Source organism: Gavia stellata, chromosome 31, assembly GCF_030936135.1.
Source record: "Gavia stellata isolate bGavSte3 chromosome 31, bGavSte3.hap2, whole genome shotgun sequence".
Classification (NCBI taxonomy): Eukaryota; Metazoa; Chordata; class Aves; order Gaviiformes; family Gaviidae; genus Gavia; species Gavia stellata.
The window spans coordinates 560,551-582,099 of NC_082624.1; the positions used below are offsets into that span (position 1 = coordinate 560,551).

Consider the following 21,549-nt stretch of genomic DNA (forward strand, 5'->3'; position numbering starts at 1 on the left):
CCCACCTGCCCCCCAACCTCTGTCCTGCTCCCTCCTGCCCCACCTCCTGCCCCTGTATCCCCACTGCCCCCCCCCCATCCTGCCCCCCCGCTCCCATCCCATTCCTCTCCATCCCGCCCCCCCCCCCGTACCCCATCCTGCCCCCCCCATTCCCCCCCGCCCCCCCGTTTTGTTTTGCAGTCACTGTGTCCATGAGCTATTAGCACGCGTTTCTCCCACCCATCACTTTGCCCCTGTGCAGAGGGAGCCACAGGTCAGTATAACGGGGGGGGGGCCGGGGGGGCCGTGCCCCCCCTGCGCTGCCCCCACCCGCCGGAGCATCCCGCTTCCCGGCCCCCCGCTCCCCTCGCCGGAACCCCACTTTGGGGCTCTCTCCTCCCTCCTTTTTCTGACCCCCCCCCCTCCTCTTTTTTGCCACCCACCGCCTTGCAGGGAGGTTGCCCCCCCCCCCCCCATGCCCCAGCACCCCCAGCTGGGTGGGGGCCCCCCCCCCTTCACCCCCATTTCAGCCTCTCATCCGCCCGCTCCTTCCCTCTTTCTTTCTTGTCTCGTCTCCATCCGCCCTCCCCGCACCCCCCCCGTCCCCCCCCCCCTCCGTGAGTCCTGTCTGGGGGACCCCCGCATCTGGGCAGCAGCAGGGCTGGGGGGGGGGGGTCCCCATGGTGGGGGGGGGCACAGCAGCACCATTAGGATGACCCCCCCCATGGCTCTGTGCTGAGATGGGAGCACCCCCTGATGGGCACCCAGGGGTGACCCCCCCCCAGGCAGTGACCCCCCCCCAGGGGTGACACACCCCCCCAAGGAGGTAGGAGCATGGGGGGGGGGTGCCAAGCTCAGCACCCCCCCCCCCCAATATGAAATCACTGCTTGTTTTTGAGGGTCCCCCCCAGGGCGCAGCGGGGTGCCAGCAGCGGGGGTGGGGGGACGGTTTGGGGGGGGGCACAGGTCTCGGGTGCCCCTGGGGGGGGGTGCAGGAGGTTGGGGGGGGGGGGGGCAGCGTGCCCCTGACCCCCCCGCCACGTTTGCACGCAGCCACTGCATCCAGCAGATCCTGGAGGCCGTCCTCCACTGTCACCAAATGGGGGTCGTCCACAGGGACCTCAAGGTGAGTGCCCCCCCCCCAGTCCGTCTGTCCGTCTGTCCATCCCTCTGCACAGGGTTGTTCTCTTCCCCCCCCCCCGCCAGGTCTTGGGGTGTCTGGGTCCCCACAGCTTGGGGGGGGGGGCTGGCTCCGTGGGTCCCCAAGCCCTCGGGTCTTGGGGGGGGGTCACTGAGCTCCCCCTGGGGCTGCGGGGGGGTCCCCGCTGCTCTAAGTGCCCCCAGCTGCCATCTCCCCTTTCTGGGGGTGCATGTGCCCCCCCCCCCGCACCCCCAGTCGCAGCACGATCCTGCGCTGAGTGGGGTGTTCGCTGCAACCCCTCCGCTCGCCCCCACATCCCCCCACCGTGGGGGGGGGGTCAGGGGGGGCACGAGCCGGGTGGGATGTGGCGGGGGCCGGGGGCTCGAGCATGGCTATGGGGTGGGTCGGGGTGGGACACGGGGATGGAGCAGGGCGGGATACGGGGTGATGCTGGGAATGGGCTGGGTGGGATACGGGGTGATGCTGGGAATGGGCTGGGTGGGATACGGGGTGATGCTGGGAATGGGCTGGGTGGGATACGGGGTGATGCTGGGATGGGGCTGGGTGGGATACTGGGTGATGCTGGGAATGTGCTGGGCGGGATACGGGGTGATGCTGGGATGGGGCTGGGTGGGATACGGGGTGATGCTGGGAATGGGCTGGGTGGGATACTGGGTGATGCTGAGATGGAGCTGGGTGGGATATGGGGTGATGCTGGGAATGGGCTGGGTGGGATACGGGGTGATGCTGGGATGGAGCTGGGTGGGATACGGGGTGATGCTGGGATGGGGCTGGGCGGGATACTGGGTGATGCTGGGAATGGGCTGGGTGGGATATGGGGTGATGCTGGGATGGGGCTGGACGGGATACGGGGTGATGCTGGGAATGGGCTGGGTGGGATACTGGGTGATGCTGGGATGGGGCTGGACGGGATACTGGGTGATGCTGGGAATGGGCTGGGCGGGATACTGGGTGATGCTGGGATGGGGCTGGGCGGGATACTGGGTGATGCTGGGAATGGGCTGGGTGGGATACGGGGTGATGCTGGGATGGGGCTGGGTGGGATACTGGGTGATGCTGGGAATGGGCTGGGTGGGATACTGGGTGATGCTGGGATGGAGCTGGACAGGATACGGGGTGATGCTGGGATGGAGCTGGACAGGATACGGGGTGATGCTGGGATGGATCTGGGCGGGATAGTGGGTGATGCTGGGAATGGGCTGGGTGGGATACTGGGTGATGCTGGGATGGAGCTGGACGGGATACGGGGTGATGCTGGGAATGGGCTGGGCACGGGACTGTGCCACCCGGGCACCCTGGGCCTGTGGCACGGGGCACACGCAGCCCCCAGACCCACTGCCTGGGGGACGGGGGCCGGCAGGCGGGCAGGACCCGCTCGATGGTGGCCGCAAAGCACCCTCTGCTTCCCCCGTCTCCTCCTCTGCCCACCCCGTGCCCGGTGCTGGGCACTGCCCTCGCCCGGCGCTGCCCACGGCAGCCAGAGAACCTGCTCCTGGCCAGCAAGTGCAAAGGGGCAGCGGTGAAGCTGGCTGACTTCGGCCTCGCCATCGAGGTGCAAGGGGATCAGCAGGCCTGGTTCGGTGAGTGCCACCGCGTCCCCGTGCCCACCGCGTCCCTGTCCTGTGCCCACCGCATCCCTGTGCCCACCGCGTCCCTGTCCTGTGCCCACGGTTTTCCCCCCATGCCCACCACATCCCTGTCCCGTGCCCACCACATCCCCTGCATGCCCATCGTGTCCCTGTCCCGTGCCCACCGTGGCCCTGTGCCCACTGCGACCCTGTGCCCACCGCGTTCCCCCTGTGCCCACCATGTCCCTGTCCCGTGCCCACCGCGTTCCCCCCTGTGCCCACCACATCCCTGTCCCGTGCCCACCACATCCCCTGCATGCCCATCGTGTCCCTGTCCCGTGCCCACTGTGTCCCTGTGCCCACCGCATTCCCCCCCGTGCCCACCATGTCTTTGTCCCATGCTCACCATGTCCCTGTCCCGTGCCCACCACGTTTCCCCCTGTGCCCACCACATCCCTGTCCCGTGCCCACCCGCATCCCTCGCATGCCCACAGTGTCCCTGTCCCATGCCCACCGCGTCCCTGTGCCCACCGCGTCCCTGTGCCCACCGCGTTCCCCCCCGTGCCCACTGTGTCCCCCCCCGTGCCCACCGTGTCCCTGTCCCATGCCCACCATGTCCCTGTCCCATGCCCACCGTGTTCCTGTGCCCACCACATCCCTGTGCCCACCGCGTTCCCCCCGTGCCCACCGTGTCCCTGTCCCATGCCCACCATGTCCCTGTCCCGTGCCCACCGTGTCCCTGTGCCCCACCGCGTTCCCCCACGTGCCCACTGTGTCCCCCCCGTGCCCACCGTGTCCCTGTCCCATGCCCACCGTGTTCCTGTGCCCACCACATCCCTGTGCCCACCGCGTTCCCCCCGTGCCCACTGTGCCCCTGTCCCATGCCCACCATGTCCCTGTCCCGTGCCCACTGTGTCCCTGTGCCCACCGCGTTCCCCCCGTGCCCACCGTGTCCCTGTCCCATACTCACCATGGCCCTGTCCCGTGCCCACCACGTTCCCCCTGTGCCCACCACATCCCTGTGCCGTGCCCACCGCATCCCCTGCATGCCCACAGTGTCCCTGTCCCATGCCCACCGCGTCCCTGTCCCGTGCCCACTGTGTCCCCGTGCCCACCGCGTTCCCCTGTGCCCCACCGTGTCCCCCCCGTGCCCACCGTGTCCCTGTCCCATGCCCACTGCATCCTGCCCCGTGTCCCCCACATCCCTGTGCCGCGCCCCCCATGTCGGTACAGTGTGCCCACCATGTCCCCCCCCTTTCCCACCGTGTCCCCACCCCATGCCTGTGCCCCCGGTCCCGTGCCCACCACGTCCTGCCCCGTGCCCGCCCTGTCCCCGTCCCTGCCCCGTGCCCGCCGCCTCCTGCCCGCCGCGGCTCAGCGCGGCTCCTGCCCGTCTCCGTCCCAGGCTTCGCGGGCACGCCCGGCTACCTCTCCCCCGAAGTCCTGCGCAAAGAGGCCTACGGCAAACCCGTGGACATCTGGGCATGCGGTAAGAGCCTGTCCCGGCCTGATCCCGGCCTGATTCCCATCTGATCCCATCCTGATCCCATCCTGATCCCATCCTGATCCCCATCCCACTCCCATCCTGTCCCCTTCCTGGCTCCCTGCTAGTCCCATCCCAGTCTCATCCTGTTCCCCGTCCCATTTCTATGCTGGTCCCATCCCAGTTCCTGTTCCAGCTCTATCCCAGTCATCAACCTGGCCCCATCCCTGTCCCCACCCTGGTCCCTTCCCGATCCGCATCCTGGTCCCATCCCTGTCCCCATCCTGGTCCTGTCCCCTTCATCCTGTACCCTATACCGACCCCCATCCTGGTCCCACCCCTGTCCCCATCCCGGTCCCATCCCGATCCGCATCCTGGTCCCATCCCTGTCCTCATCCCTGTCCACATCCTGGTCCTGTCCCCTTCATCCTGTCCCCTATCCCGATTCCCATCCTGGCCCCATCCCTGTCCCCATCCTGGTCCCATCCCTATCCCCATCCTGGTCCCATCCCTGTCCCCATCCCTGGCCCCATCCTGGTCCCATCCTGGTCCCACCCTGTCCCCATCCTGGTCCCATCCCTGTCCCCATCCTGGTCCCACTCTGTCCCTGTCCTGGTGCCATCCCAATCCCCACCCTGTCCCCATCCTGATCCCACCCTGTCCCTATCCCTGTCCCCATCCTGGTCCCACCCTGTCCCTGTCCTGGTGCCATCCCAGTCCCCACCCTGTCCCCATCCTGGTCCCATCCCAATCCCCATCCTGGTCCCATCCCTGTCCCACCCTGTCCCCATCCCGGTCCCACCCTGTCCCCATCCCTGTCCCCACCCTGTCCCCATCCTGGTCCCACTCTGTCCCTATCCTGGTGCCATCCCAGTCCCCACCCTGTCCCCATCCTGGTCCCACCCTGTCCCCATCTCTGTCCCCATCCTGGTCCCACCCTGTCCCTATCTTGGTGCCATCCCAGTCCCCACCCTGTCCCCATTCTGGTCCCATCCCAATCCCCATCCTGGTCCCATCCCTGTCCCACACCCTGTCCCCATCCCGGTCCCACCCTGTCCCCATCCCTGTCCCCATCCTGCTCCCATCCCAATCCCCGCCCTGGCTGCATCCTGTGCCCATCTTGTCCCCATCCTGCTCCCATCCCAATCCCCGCCCTGGCTGCATCCTGTGCCCATCCCGGGCTGTGTGCCCCGGCAGTGCCGTGCTCTCCCGGGGGGACGGTGCCGTCCCAGCAGCAGCAGGGCGGCTGGCACAGGGACAGGCCATCCCGGGGACCCCATGGGGAGGTGGGGGAGCCCCGGCCCCCCCGCCCTGACCCCTCTCTCCCTCGCCCAGGTGTCATCCTCTACATCTTGCTGGTGGGCTACCCGCCATTTTGGGACGAGGACCAGCACAAACTCTACCAACAGATCAAGGCCGGTGCCTATGATGTAAGTCCCCGGCGCCAGGCGCCCCCCGTGCTGTGGCCGGCCAGCCCGTTAACCCTGGAACCTACTGAGGGACACTACAGCTAATCACCGCTAGGGAGACCCCCGGGGATGGCTTTGGGCCACGTCTCCGGTGGCTGGTGGAGGACGCGTGGGGAGTTGGAGGCACGCAGGTGCCGTGGGGCTGCCCTCCCCAGCCATCACCCCCCCCATGTCCCCTTTCCCCACCCCCCCCCGCAGTTCCTTCGCCCGAGTGGGACACGGTCACCCCCGAAGCGAAAAACCTCATCAACCAGATGCTGACCATCAACCCCGCCAAGCGTATCACAGCCCACGAAGCCCTCAAGCACCCGTGGGTCTGCGTAAGTGCTGTCCCCACCCCACCTTGTGTCCCCCCACCCCACCTGGTGGGGTCCCCCCACTGACCCCCCCGTGTCCCCCACAGCAACGCTCCACCGTGGCCTCCATGATGCACAGGCAGGAGACGGTAGAGTGTCTGAAAAAGTTCAACGCCCGGAGGAAGCTCAAGGTGAGGTCTTCTCCAGGGGAGGAGAGTGGGCTGAATCCGGCCCCGGCCGTTCCCGGTGCTTCCCCACCCGGCACAGCACCACCCTGCCCATCCCCGGGGCTTTCCCACTGGACACAGCACCACCCTGCCCATGCCCCCCCCAGTACAGTCCGGTCGGGTCGCATCCTGGCAGCACCCAGTGCAGTAGGGTGCTGTCCCAGTCACCTCCGGTCCCATCCCGGCCACGCCTGGTGTGACACGGTCTTATCCTGACGGTGCCCGGTGCTTCCCTGCCCGGCGTGGTCCCATCCTGGCAACGTCCCAGCGCTTTCCCACGGGGCACAGTCCCATCCCAGCAGTGCCGTGGTCCCATCCTGGCGGTGGTGGGGGCTTTGCCATGGTCCACGGTCCCGTCCCAGTGGTACCCAGGGCAGCACGGTCCAATCCTGCCCCTGCCCAGCATGTCACCCTGTGCCACAGTCCCAGCCTGCCCTGCCTGGCATGTCACCCCCCGTCCCATCGCCCCGTCCCAGGACCCCATCCTGCACCCCCATCCTGCACCCCCCCGTCACATCGTCCCGTCCCAGGACCCCATCCTGCACCCCCCGTCCCATCGCCCCGTCCCATCGCCCCATCCTGCACCCCCCCATCCCATCACCCCATCCCAGGGCCCCATCTGCACCCCCCGTCCCATCGCCCCGTCCATCGCCCCATCCTGCACCCCCCCGTCCCATCGCCCATCCTGCACCCCCCGTCCCATCGCCCCGTCCCATCGCCCCATCCTGCACCCCCCCGTCCATCACCCCGTCCCATCGCCCCATCCTGCACCCCCGTCCCATCGCCCCGTCCCATCGCCCCATCCTGCACCCCCCCATCCCATCGCCCCATCCCAGGGCCCCATCCTGCACCCCCCCATCCCATCGCCCCATCCCAGGGCCTCATCCTGCACCCCCCATCCTGCACCCCCATCCCATCGCCCTGTCCCAGGGCCCCATCCTGCACCCCCCGTCCCATCACCCCATCCTGCACCCCCCGTCCCATCGCCCCGTCCCAGGGCCCCATCCTGCACCCCCCGTCCCATCACCCCATCCTGCACCCCCCGTCCCATCACCCCATCCCAGGGCCCCATCCTGCACCCCCCGTCCCATCGCCCCGTCCCATCGCCCCATCCTGCACCCCCCCGTCCCATCACCCCATCCCAGGGCCCCATCCTGCACCCCCTGTCCCATCGCCCCATCCCAGGGCCCTATCCTGCACCCCCCCGTCCCATCGCCCCATCCTGCACCCCCCGTCCCATCGCCCCGTCCCAGGGCCTCATCCTGCCCCCTCCCTCCCCCGCAGGGCGCCATCCTCACCACCATGTTGGCCACCAGGAACTTCTCAGGTAAGGGGGGGCTCCCGCTGGCCGGGGGGGGGCCGGGGGCCACAGCCCCCCCCGCCCGCAGCCCCCCGCCGAGGCCGGTGCCCCCCTTCCCCCCTCTCTCTGTCGCTGTCTTTCTCTCTTTCTCCCCCCCCCCCTCCAACCCCCCCCACCCCCCCCCCCCCAATTTTTTCCCTGTCAGCGAGGACGGGGGCGTGCGTTAGCCATGGGGGGGGGCAGGATCCAGCCCCCCCCCCGCGCCCCACGCACACAGCAGCAGGTAGCGCCCGGTCCCCGTGTGTCCCCCCCCTCCACTCCGGTGGCTGGCGGGGGGGGGGACACGGGGTTTGGGGGGGGGTGTGTGTGGGGGGGGGGGGGTGGGAGGTGGGGGGCAAACGCCGGAGTAACGCCAACCACCCCCAGGCCTGAGGCCAGGGTGATGGGCACCCCAAAAGTTGTTGTTGTTGTGGGGCAGTGGGTAGGTTGGGGGTCCGGCTGCAGTGTGTGTGTGTCCCCCCCCCTCTCCCCACTTGCCCCCCCCCCCCCTAACAGGAGCTCTGCTCCCTTTCTCTCCTCTCTCTCTCTCTCTCCTGCCCGTCTCCTGCCCGCAGTGGGCAGACAGACCACCGCTCCTCCGACCATGTCGGCGGCCGCCGCCGGGGCCCCCCTGGGGCTGGTGGAACAAGGTAGACGCGTCCGCAAAGGGCCCCCCCCGGCCCCCCCCCCCCCGCCTTTGCCCTCTTCAGCCCCGCTTGGTTTCTGTGTATCCCCCCCCCCCCCCAACTCCTCGCCCCAAATCCTTCCTCGCCATGGCCCTCCTCAACCATCCTCTTCCTCACCCCACTCCCCCCCCCCCCCCCCAACGGGTTTCGGGTGCCCTCCTCGGAAATCGGAGCGCATGCATGGCCCCCCCCTGCACTGCACCCCCCCCGCACCCCCTTTCCGCAACCCCCCCCCAGCCTCTCCCCCTCCCTACGGGGACCGAGAGATGCCACTGTGTCCCCCCCCGCTGTCACCCCCCCGGCTGGCCCTGGGGAGTCTCTGTGCCCCCCCCCACCCCGCAGCGCTTGCCCCCCCCCATCCCGGGGGGGCTGCTTGGGTGCTTGTGCCCTGCTCCAGGCCAATGGTCCCTGGGGGGGGACACGCACAGTGTCACACCCCCCCCCCCCCCAGGGGACCCCTGCCTGGGTCAGCAATGGGGAGCTGGGGGGGGGGGGCGATAATTTTAGGGTGCCCCCCCCCCCATTGCTCCCACCCCACGGCACTGCCCTGCCCCCACGCACACAGGGGGGGCGCGCCGCATGCCCCATGTCCCCCCCACCGTGTCCCCCCCTGTGTGTGTCCCCCGCATGCCCCCCCCAGCATGTGCCCCCCCCCCCCCGCACGCCCCCCCCCCCCCCGCATGCTTCCCGAGAGCTGCAGCCGGTGTTCGTGGCGCCGCGAAACACTCGGCGGGTCTTAAACCGTACCCCCCCGCCCCCCCCAGGGCTCCAGCTGCCCCCCCGCACTGGGGATCCCCCCCCCCCAGCCCCCCCAATTCGGCTCTGGTTTAAACCCCCACCTCTCAGCGCCCGCCTGCTTTCGGAGGAGGGACCGGGACCCTTGGGGACACCCCGGGGACCCTTGGGGACACCCTGCCAGGGACCCCTGTGGTGACACAGGTCCGTCGGGGGGGGGGCAGGGGTGTCCCCTTCCCCCCCCCCTCCCCTGCCACCCACCATTGGGTGCTGCTCAGTGCCACCCTACTGTCACCGCCTTGTCACCGCACAGCCCCCCCCCACCCCGTGATGCAGGCGGGGGGGTCCCCGAGCTCGCAGGAGTGACGAGGATGCTCGAGGTGACACCCCCACCCCCCCCGGCCACTTGTGCCCCCCCTCCACTGTGTCCCCCCCCCAGCAGCCAGAGGTCGCGATAGCAGTGACAGATGCTCTTCCCTCCGTCCTCGCCCCCCCCTCCAGGGTGACAGCGGGGGGGGCACAGGGGGCTGCCCCCCCCCCCCCGCCCCGGACTCAACTCAGCTTTTTTATGATTTTTTTTTTATGTTTTTCCCTTTTTCCTCCTTTTTCCCCCCGTTTCTCTCTCGCCCCCCCCCCCCCCCCTTCTTCTCTCTCTCGCTTTCCTCTCTGCATTTCTCCAAGGTAAGCCAGCCCTGTCCCCCCCACCGCGGGGGCCACCAGGATGGGGACCCCCCCCAGCTCATATGTGTGTGTCCCCCAGGATGGGGACACCCCCCACACACAGGTTGGGGACACCCCCCCCCAGGATGGGGACACTCCCAGGATGGGGACACCCCCCTGCCAGCGTGTGTGTCCCCGACACCAGGGCAGCGGGTGCTGCCAGCACCCAGGGGGGGCATCAGGGTGGGGGGCCGGTGGTGTGTGGGGGGGGTCAGGGTCGGGGGGGACACATAGTGTCCCTTGTCCCCAAGGGAGGGGACAGCCGCTGACCCTCTCCCCCCCCCCTCCCGCAGCAGCTAAGAGCTTACTGAACAAGAAGGCGGACGGCGTGAAGGTGAGGGGCCGCGGGGGGGGCTACGGGGGGGGCCGCCCCCCCACCCCCGTGCCACTGAGCCCCCCCCTCTGTCCCCCCCAGCCTCAGACCAACAGCACCAAAGGCAGCGCCGTGTCACCAGCCCCAAGGGGACACTCCCGCCCGCAGCGCTGGTAGGTGCCCCCCCCCCCCCGCCGTGCCCCCCACCCCCGGCCGCATCCATCCTGCCAGCCCATCCCATCCATCGCCATGCGCCCCCCCCCTCCACCGCCTCGTCCGGCTGTCTGTCCGTCCGTCAGTCCCTGGTGTCCCTGGGGATGGGGGGGTGTCACGGGGGTGGGGATGGAGAGAGGGGGTGCAGGATACGGGCACGGGGGTGCCCCCACCATGGGGACATGGTGACATGAGGTGGGTGCAGGATACGGGCACGGGGACACCCCATCGTGGTGACATGAGGTGGGTGCAGGATACGGGCACGGGGACACCCCATCGTGGTGACATGAGGTGGGTGCAGGATACGGGCATGGGGACACCCCGTCATGGTGACACAAGGTGGGTGCAGGATACGGGCACAGGGGTGCCCCCGCCATGGTGACATGGTGACATGAGGTGGGTGCAGGATACGGGTACAGGGGTGCCCCCGCCATGGTGACATGGTGACATGAGGTGGGTGCAGGATACGGGTACAGGGGTGCCCCTGCCATGGTGACATGAGGTGGGTGCAGGATACAGACACAGGGGACACCCCTGTGACATGAGGTGGGTGCAGGATACGGGCACGGGGGTGCCCCCGCCATGGTGACATGAGGTGGGTGCAGGATACAGATACGGGGGTCACCCCATTGTGGTGACATGAGGTGGGTGCAGGATACGGGCACGGGGACACCCCATCAAGGGGACACAAGGTGGGTGCAGGATACGGGCACGGGGGTGCCCCCCGCCATGGTGACATGGTGACATGAGGTGGGTGCAGGATACAGATACGGGGGACACCCCATCATGGTGACATGAGGTGGGTGCAGGATACGGGCACGGGGACACCCCATCAAGGGGACACGAGGTGGGTGCAGGATACGGGTACAGGGGTGCCCCCGCCATGGTGACATGAGGTGGGTGCAGGATACAGATACGGGGGACACCCCATCGTGGTGACATGAGGTGGGTGCAGGATACAGATACGGGGGTCACCCCATTGTGGTGACATGAGGTGGGTGCAGGATACGGGCACAGGGGTGCCCCATCATGGTGACATGAGGTGGGTGCAGGATACGGGCACGGGGGTGCCCCCACCATGGTGACATGGTGACATGAGGTGGGTGCAGGATACAGATACGGGGGACACCCCATCATGGTGACATGAGGTGGGTGCAGGATACGGGCACGGGGACACCCCATCAAGGGGACACGAGGTGGGTGCAGGATACAGGCACAGGGGACACCCCCATCGTGGTGACGTGAGGTGGGTGCAGGATACGGGTACAGGGGTGCCCCCGCCATGGGGACACGAGGTGGGTGCAGGATACGGACACGCCCCATCGTGGTGACATGAGGTGGGTGCAGGATACGGGCACGGGGGTGCCCCATCACAGGGACGGCAAGGCGGGTGCCGGATACGGGCAGAGAGGTGCCCCACCATGCAGGTGGCGAGGCGGGTGCCGGATACGGGCACGGGCATGGGGATGCTGACCGTGGCCCTGCCGGTAAGGTAGGTGCAGGATACGGGCACGGGGCTGCCTGGCTGGCACAGCGGGTGCAGGACGCGGGGATGCCCTGGCAACGCGGACAGCAAGGTGGGTGCAGGATGCGGACGGGGGGTGCCCGGCCGGCACAGCGAATGGAGGATACGGGCATGAGCGTGTCCGGCTGGTGCCATGAGTGCAGGATACGGCCGTGGGGATGCCCAGCTGGCACAGTGAGTGCGGGATATGGGCATGAGGATGTCCGGCTGGAACCGTGAGTGCAGGATACGGCCGCGGGGATGCCTCGCCGGCACAGTAAGTGCAGGATATGGGCACCATGATGCCCAGCCAGCATAGCAAGTGCAGGATATGGCCATAAAGATGCCCAGCTGGCACAGCAAGTGTGGGATACGGGCATGAGGATGTCCGACTGGAACCGTGAGTGCAGGATACGGCCGGGGGGATGCCCAGCTGGCACAGCAAGTGTGGGATACAGGCTTGACGATGTCCGGCTGGAACTGTGAGTGCAGGATATGGCCATGGAGATGCCCAGCTGGCATAGCGAATGCGGGATACGGGCATGAGGATGTCCGGCTGGTACCGTGAGTGCAGGATACGGCCGCGGGGATGCCCAGCTGGCATAGCGAATGCGGGATACGGGCATGAGGATGTCCGGCTGGAACCGTGAGTGCAGGATACAGGCAAAGGGATGTCCAGCCCACACAACAAGTGCGGGATACGGGCAGAGGGATGCTCGGCTGGCAGTGAGTGGAGTACACGGGCCGGGGGATGCCCGGGCGGCACAGCGAGTGCAGGATGCGGGCACGGGGCTGCCCGCAACAACCCAGCCAGCTTTTCCTCGGCCGTCTTGCTGCGTCTCTCTCCCCCCGCCCCGGCTCTCTCCCCCCTCTCCCGTCCTCTGCCTCCGTCTTTCTGTGAATTAAACCATTTGGCTTTCGCTGGACTAATGACTCTCTGCTTCTCTCCCCCCTCTGCCCCTCCCCGAATCCGGTCTGGGTCTCTCTTCGCCCCCGTCCGCGTGCCGCTCGCTCCGTCGTCCCCCCACTCCGTTGTGTCCCCCCCGGGCTCTCGCTTCCTCCCCCCCCCCCCGCCTCTGTCTCTCTCCCTTCTCCCATAGGAGCCTCAAACTACCGTAATTCATAACCCCGCGGACGGCATCAAGGTATTGCTGCCTCTCTTCCCTTCTCGCCTCGCCCGCGTTCGTTAACCCTGGGGTCGTTTGGGGCCCCGCTTTCCGCCTCCATCCTCCCCCCCCCAGCATCAGCCATGGCGCAGGGCGGGGAGGGGGCTGATGTGGCGCTGGAGCGGATCAGGAGCGCGTACGGGGCACGGTGACGGTGGGGGTGTCCCTCGCCCCCCCTGCGGCAATCCGGCATCGCCGGGGTCCTGCCGAGCCCCAGCCGGGCTCATTCCCCCCGCCATCCCCGGCTGGGCCGGATTCTGACCCTCTCTGTTTGTGTTTCTCCCCCCGCACCGCCGCCGTCCCGCTGGCAGGAGTCGTCCGATAGCACCAACACCACCATCGAGGACGAGGACACAAAAGGTGACAGGGGCACGGGAGGGCTGCGGGGCGGGGCTGGCGCTGGGATGCACTGGGAGGATGCTGGAATGCACTGGGATGGAGCTCGGATGCACTGGGATGGCACTGGGATGCACTGGGAGGGTGCTGGAATGTACTGGGATGGCACTGGGATGGCACCAGGATGCATTGGAGTGCACTGGGATGGCACTGGGATGCGCTGGGAGGGTGCTGGAATGCACTGGGATGGAGCTGGGATGCACTGGGGTGGCACCAGGATGCATTGGAGTGCACTGGGGTGCACTGGGATGGCACTGGGATGCACTGGGAGGGTGCTGGAATGCACTGGGATGGAGCTCGGATGCACTGGGATGGCACTAGGATGCACTGGGAGGATGCTGGAATGCACTGGGGTGGCACTGGGATGGCACCAGGATGCATTGGAGTGCACTGGGATGGCACTGGGAAGCACTGGGAGGGTGCTGGAATGCACTGGTATGGAGCTGGGATGGCACCAGGATGCACTGGGGTGCACTGGGATGGCACTGGGATGCACTGGGAGGATGCTGGAATGCACTGGGGTGGCACTGGGATGGCACCAGGATGCATTGGAGTGCACTGGGATGGCACTGGGATGCACTGGGAGGATGCTGGAATGCACTGGGGTGGCACTGTGATGGCACCAGGATGCATTGGAGTGCACTGGGATGGCACTGGGATGCACTGGGAGGATGCTGGAATGCACTGGGGTGGCACTGGGATGGCACCAGGATGCATTGGAGTGCACTGGGTGGCACTGGGAAGCACTGGGAGGGTGCTGGAATGCACTGGGATGGAGCTGGGATGGCACTGGGGTGGCACCAGGATGCATTGGAGTGCACTGGGATGGCACTGGGATGCACTGGGAGGGTGCTAGAATGCACTGGGATGGAGCTGGGATGGCACCAGGATGCATTGGGGTGCTCTGGGATGGCACTGGGATGCACTGGGAGGGTGCTGGAATGCACTGGGATGGCCTGGGATGGCACTGTGATGGCACCAGAATGCATTGGGATGCTCTGGGATGGAGCTCAGATGCACTGGGAGGGTGCTAGAATGCACTGGGATGGACTGGGATGGCACTGGGATGCGCTGGGATGGCACCAGGATGCATTGAGGTGCACGGAGATGGCACTGGGATGGAATGGGATGGCATCAGGATGCATTGGGATGCACTGGGATGGAACTAGGATGGAATGGGATGCACTGGAATGGCACTGGGATGCACTGGAATTGCTCTGGGATGGGACCAAGGTGCATTAGGGTGAACTGGGGTGGACTGGGATGGCACTGGGAGGCATTGCCGTGCGCTGCATCACACTGGGATGCAGTAAGATGGCACTGGTATGCACCGGGATGGACTGGAATGACACTGGGACACAGTGGGATGGTACCAAGATGAACTGAGATGCACTGGAATGGCAGTGGAATGCACTGGATAGAACTAGGTTGGACTGGGATGTACTGGGATGCACTGGAATGGCACTGGGACACAGAAGGATGGCCCTGAGATGCAGTGGGCTGTGACTGGGATGCACTGGGACAAACTGGGGTGTAATGATACGCTCTGGAATAGCACTGGGACATAGTGGGATGGAACTGGGCTGTCTTGGAATGGCACTGGGATGGCGCTGGGATGCACTAAGATGCAATAGGATGGCACTGGGACATACTGGAATGGAACTGGGCTGTCTTGGAATGGCACTGGGATGGCGCTGGGATGCACTAAGATGCAATAGGATGGCACTGGGACATACTGGAATGGAACTGGGCTGTGTTGGAATGCACTGGGAAACACTAGGATACACTAGGAAAGCACTGGGATGTACTGGACTGGCGTTGAGATGCACTGGGACACACTGGGATATAGTGGAGTGGCACTGAGATTCATTGGTTTGGCACTGGAACACATTAGGGTGACACAGGGATGGACTGGGATGCACTGGGATACAGTGGTATGATACCAAGATGAATTGAGATACACTGGAATGGCAGTGGAATGCACTGGATGGAACTGGGGTGTACTGGAATGCACTAGAATGGTACTGGGATGCACTGAGAAGCAATAGGATGGTACTGCAATGCACTGGGATGGAACTGGGATATATTGGGATGCACTGAAATAGCACTGGGGCACCGTAGATTGGCACTGAGATGCAGTGGGATGTTGCTGGGAGGCACTGGGACAAAGTGGGATGGCACTGGAATAGCGCTGGGACATGCTGGGATGGAACTGGGCTGTATTGGAATGCACTGGAGTGGCACTGGGATGCAGTAGGATGGCACTGGGATGCACTGGGGTGGCATCGGGATGAAGTGAGGCATTGGGATATAGTGGAGTGGGCTGCATTGGAATGGCACTGGAACACACTGGGATAGCACTGAGATGCACTGGGACACACTGGAATTCATCAGCGTGACACTGGGATGCACTGGGATGGAACTGGGGTGAACAGGAATGTTTGGAATGGCACTGGGACACAGTAGGCTGGCACTGGGTGGCACTGAAACGCGCTGGGATGGCCCTGAGATGTACTGGTGTGAAGTGGGATGTATCATGTTGCACTGGAATGGCACTGGAATGTACTGGGGTGTCACTGGGATGCAGGAGGATTGCACTGGGATGGAACTGGGGCGTATTGGAATGGCACTGGAATGGCACTGGGATGCACTGGGATGTATCTGGAGCAGTGCAGAGGGCACTGGGAGTGCACTGGAGCAGCACTGGGGTGCACTGGCACAGCACTGGGGTGCACTGGCACACACTGGGATGTGTTGTGATGCACTTGCATGGAACTGGGATCTATTGGAATATACTGGGATGGTACTGGGATGGCACTGAGCCGCAGTGGGATTGCCCTGGGAGACACTGATATGGAACTGGAGGTATTGGGATGCACTGGAATGGCGCTGGGATATACTGGGACATGCTGGGGTAACATTGGGATGCACTGGGCAGCACTGGGACGTGCTGGGAGGGCACTGGGATGGCACTGGGACATGCTGGGAGGGCCCAGGACACCTGGGTGGGCCCTGGGGATGCTGAGAGCGGTGTGGCAGAGCCGGGGGGCCCTGGGCGCATAGAGGTCCATCTGTCTGTCCCCAGGGGCTGTCTGTCCCCATGGCCCATGTGGCTGTCCCCAGGGTCTGTCTGTCTGTCCCCATGGTTCGTGTGTCTGTCCCCAGGGTCTGTCCGTCTGTCTGTCCCCATGGTCCGTCTGTCTGTCCCCATGGCCCATGTGGCTGTCCCCAGGGGCTGTCTGTCCCCATGGTTCGTGTGTCTGTCCCCAGGGTCTGTCTGTCTGTCCCCATGGCCCATGTGGCTGTCCCCAGGGTCTGTCCGTCTGTCTGTCCCCATGGCCCTGTGTGTCTGTCCCCAGGGTCTGTCCGTCTGTCTGTCCCCATGGCCCATGCGTCTGTCCCGAGGGTCTGTCTGTCCCCATGGCCCATGTGTCTGTCCCCATGGTCCGTCTGTCTGTCCCCATGGCCCATGTGTCTATCCCCAGGGTCTGTCTGTCCCCATGGTTTGTGTGTCTGTCCCCAGGGTCTGTCTGTCTGTCCCCATGGCCCATGTGTCTGTCCCCAGGGTCTGTCTGTCCCAAAGGTCCATGTGTCTGTCCCCATGGTCCATCTGTCTGTCCCCAGGGTTCATGTGTCTGTCCCCATGGTCCGTCTGTCTGTCCCCATGGTTCGTGTGTCTGTCCCCAGGGTCTGTCTGTCCCCATGGCCCATGTGTCTGTCCCCATGGTCCGTCTGTCTGTCCCCATGGCCCAGGTGTCTGTCCCTAGGGGCTGTCTGTCCCCATGGTTCATGTGTCTGTCCCCAGGGTCCGTCTGTCTGTCCCCATGGTTCATGTGTCTGTCCCCGTGGCCCATGTGTCTGTCCCCATGGTCCGTCTGTCTGTCCCCAGGGTTCATGTGTCTGTCCCCATGGTCCGTCTGTCTGTCCCCATGGTTCGTGTGTCTGTCCCCAGGGTCTGTCTGTCCCCATGGCCCATGTGTCTGTCCCCATGGTCCGTCTGTCTGTCCCCATGGTTCATGTGTCTGTCCCATTGCCCCCCTCCCACATGTCCCTTCTCCATGTCCCATGTCACCATGTCCACCCCAATATCCCGTCCACCCATCCCCACGGCGTGTGTCCGTCCCTCTCCCACCCGGTCCCTCCCGCCACCCTCTCCATCGTCCCCCCCCATCGCTCCCCCCCGTCCCGGGGACCCCGGTGAGGGACAGGGATGGGGACAGGGCGGTGACACCGGCTGTCCCCCCCCCCAGCCCGCAAGCAGGAGATCATCAAGATCACGGAGCAGCTCATCGAGGCTGTCAACAACGGGGACTTCGAGGCCTACGCGTGAGTGGGGTCCCACGGGCGGGGCCGGGCGGGGCCGGGCGGGGTCGCTGCTCACCCGTTGCCTTGCAGGAAGATCTGCGACCCGGGGCTCACCTCCTTCGAGCCCGAGGCCCTGGGCAACCTGGTGGAGGGCATGGACTTCCACCGCTTCTACTTCGAGAACTGTGAGTGCCTGTCCTGCCTGCTCCCTGCCTGCACCCTGCCTGCACCCTGCCTATCCTGCCTGCTCCCTGCCTGCACCCTGCCTGCACCCTGCCTGTCCTGCCTGCTCCCTGCCTGCACCCTGCCTGCACCCTGCCTATCCTGCCTGCACCCTGCCTGCACCCTGCCTGCGCCCTGCCTATCCTGCCTGCACCCTGCCTGCTCCCTGCCTATCCTGCCTGCTCCCTGCCTGCTCCCTGCCTGCTCCCTGCCTATCCTGCCTGCTCCCTGCCTATCCTGCCTGCTCCCTGCCTGCTCCCTGCCTGCTCCCTGCCTATCCTGCCTGCTCCCTGCCTGCACCCTGCCTGCGCCCTGCCTATCCTGCCTGCGCCCTGCCTGCACCCTGCCTGCACCCTGCCTGTCCTGCCTGCACCCTGCCTGCGCCCTGCCTGCACCCTGCCTGTCCTGCCTGCACCCTGCCTGCTCCCTGCCTGCTCCCTGCCTGTCCTGCCTGCGCCCTGCCTGCACCCTGCCTGCACCCTGCCTGCCCTGCCTGCGCCCTGCCTGCACCCTGCCTGTCCTGCCTGTCCTGCCTATCCTACCCGCACCCTGCCTGCACCCTGCCTATCCTGCCTGTGCCCTGCCTGCACCCTGCCTGCACCCTGCCTGCACCCTGCCTGTCCTGCCTGCACCCTGCCTATCCTGCCTGCGCCCTGCCTGCTCCCTGCCTGCTCCCTGCCTGTCCTGCCTGCACCCTGCCTGCACCCTGCCTGCCCTGCGTGTCCTGCCTGTCCTCTCCCTGTCCAGCCCATCCCCACCCATCCTGCCTGTCTCCTTTGCTGTCCCCTGCCTGTCCTGCCTGGCCCCTGCCTGTCCCGCCTTTCCCCCTCCCCATCCTGCCCGTCCCTCTGCCTGTCCCTCTGCCCATCCCTCTGCCTGTCCCTCTGCCTGTCCCCCAGCCTGTCCTACCTGTCCCCCTTGCCTGGCTCCTGCCTGGCTGCCTGCTTAGCTGTCCATCCTCCCGTCCTGCCTGTCCCACTGCCTGTCCCTCTGTCCTGCCTGTCCACAGCCCTCCCGCTGCCTGCCCGGCCATCCTGCCGGTCCCCTGCCTGTTTGCCTTACCTGTCCCTGCCTGTCCCCCTGCCAGGCAATCCTCCATCCCCTGCCCTTTTTCTGCCCGTCCAGCTCTCCATCCAACCTTCCCAGCCCCTGCCTGTCCCCTGCCTGTCCCCTGCTTGGTCCCTCTGTCCATCTGTCCTGCCCATCCCCTGCCCATCCTTCCTGTTCCCCTGCCCGTCCTCTGCCTGGCCACTGCCTGCTGCCCTGCTTGTCCTGCCTGTTCCCCATCTGTTTCTCTTCTGCCTGCCTGTCCGTCCTGTCTGCCTGTCCGTCCTGCCTGCGTGTCCATCCACCCACCTCTGCCTGCTTGTCCATCCTGCCTGCACCCTCCCTGCCTGTCCTGCCTGTCCTGTCTGCCTGCCTGTCCATCCACCCCTCCCTGCCTGTATCCCTCCCTGCCTGTCCGTCCATCCTGCCTGTCCATCCACCCCTCCCTGCCTGTATCCCTCCCTGCCTGTCCGTCCATCCTGCTTGTCCGTCCATCCTGCCTGCCTGTCCTGCCTGCTCACCCACCCCTCCCTGCCTGTATCCCTCCCTGCCTGTATCCCTCCCTGCCTGTCCATCCATCCTGCCTGTCCATCCATCCTGCCTGTTGCCTGCCTGTCCTGCTTACCCATCCACCCCTCCCTGCCTGTCCGTCCATCCTGCCTGTCCATCCATCCTGCCTGCCTGTCCATCCTGCCTGCCTGTTCTGCCTGTCCTGCCTGCTCACCCACCCCTCCCTGCCTGTATCCCTCCCTGCCTGTCCGTCCATCCTGCCTGTTACCTGCCTGTCCTGCTTGCCCATCCACCCCTTCCTGCCTGTCCGTCCATCCTGCCTGTCTGTCTATCCTCCCTGCCTGTTCTGCCTGTCCTGCCTGTTCACCCACCCCTCCCTGCCTGTATCCCTCCCTGCCTGTCCGTCCATCCTGCCTGTCCGTCCATCCTGCCTGTCCATCCATCCTGCCTGCCTGTTCTGCCTGCCCACCCACCCCTCCCTGCCTGTATCCCTCCCTGCCTGTCCATCCTGCCTGTCCGTCCATCCTGCCTGCCTGTTGCCTGCCTGTTCTGCCTGTCCTGCCTGCTCACCCTCCCCTCCCTGCCTGTATCCCTCCCTGCCTGCCCGTCCATCCTGCCTGCCCGTCCATCCTGCCTGTCCGTCCATCCTGCCTGCCTGTCCATCCTGCCTGTCCGTCCATCCTGCCTGTCTGTCTATCCTCCCTGCCTGTTCTGCCTGTCCTGCCTGTTCACCCACCCCTCCCTGCCTGTATCCCTCCCTGCCTGTCCATCCATCCTGCCTGTCCGTCCATCCTGCCTGCCTGTCCTGCCTGTCTGTCCATCCTGCCCACCCACCCCTCCCTGCCTGTATCCCTCCCTGCCTGTCCATCCTGCCTGTCCGTCCATCCTGCCTGCCTGTTGCCTGCCTGTCTGTCCATCCTGCTCACCCACCCCTCCCTGCCTGTATCCCTCCCTGCCTGTCCGTCCATCCTGCCTGTCCGTCCATCCTGCCTGCCTGTTCTGCCTGCCCACCCACCCCTCCCTGCCTGCCCATCCCCGTGCCTACTTGGCCGTCCATCCCGCCTGCCCTGCCAACATCCCTGCCTGTTCCCCTGCCTGCCCTGCCCGCCCCGCTGACGGCCGCCTTCCCGCAGTGCTCTCCAAGAACAACAAGCCGATCCACACGACCATCCTGAACCCCCACGTGCACGTCATCGGGGAGGACGCCGCCTGCATCGCCTACATCCGCCTCACCCAGTACATCGACGCCCAGGGCCGACCCCGCACCAGTCAGTCGGAGGAGACCCGCGTCTGGCACCGCCGCGACGGCAAGTGGCAGAACGTCCACTTCCACGGCTCGGGGGCCCCCGTCGCCCCGCTCCAGTGAAGGTGAGCGCGGGATCGGGGTTAGGGGGGTGTCAGGGTGCCCCGGTTCTGGCTCACCGGGGTCCCCCCGTCCCCGCAGAGCTCGCGGTGGCTGTCCTGGTTCCAGCCTGACGGAGATGGCGATGGGAGCCGAGCCGGCAGCCGGAGCTGCGGCCCCGAAGCACGCGTCCGCATGCCTGTCCCCCCTCCGCCCCGGCCCCTGCTCCTTCCCCCTCCAGTGCCTGTGTTTGCAGAAAACAAAAAGAAGAAAAAAAAAAAAAAAAAGCCAAAATGATGACAACAACAAAAAAAGGCAAAAAAAAGGGAAAAAAAAAAAACAAACCCCACCCCAAACCCCAATCCAATCAAACACACACCCAAAAACCAACCCAGCCGCTCGGCCACAGGCAGGGGGGCTGGGGGGGGACGCCCCCATGGCCAGACCCCCCCTCTCTGCCCGTCTCTGCCTGGGGGGGGGTGTCCCAGCTGGGGGGGGGCCCCGACCCCCCCGTCCCCGGCTGTGCTTGTGGCGTTTCGCTGTTGCTGGTGGTGGATGTTGTTCTTTGGACTCCGCTTTCGCTCTTTCCCTCCCCGGTCCCTGTACATAGAGAGAGCTCTTTATTTTTGAATTCCCAGGGGGGTCCCCGGCCATGGGGTGCTCCGGGCTGGGGGGCTGCCGGGTGGTGAGCGAGGTGGAGGGGGCACGGACACACACCCCCCACCCCCCCCCCCGCCTTGCCACCACCGCAAAGTCCGGCGCTGCCCCCGGGAGCGATGCCCATGGGGGACCAAGGCTGATCCTGGGCGCTGCTGGGGTGGGGGGCACGGTGGGTGCCTTTGGGAGGGTCCCCCCAGCAAGCACCCC

At 66.3% G+C, this 21,549-nt stretch overlaps 1 protein-coding gene across 1 annotated transcript; it reads left to right on the forward strand.

The window, feature by feature from the left end:
* The first annotated feature begins 1,063 nt into the window (after positions 1–1,063).
* Positions 1,064–20,706, forward strand: CAMK2B (calcium/calmodulin dependent protein kinase II beta). Its single transcript, XM_059831431.1, is given in 15 exon segments — positions 1,064–1,105; positions 2,619–2,721; positions 4,115–4,198; positions 5,528–5,626; positions 5,860–5,981; positions 6,065–6,148; positions 7,469–7,511; positions 9,958–9,998; positions 10,080–10,107; positions 10,110–10,150; positions 12,795–12,839; positions 13,172–13,220; positions 17,507–17,582; positions 17,652–17,746; positions 20,474–20,706. Coding segments are annotated over 15 exon segments (1,170 nt in total). The 5' UTR covers positions 1,064–1,078.
* Positions 20,707–21,549: the final 843 nt, after the last annotated feature.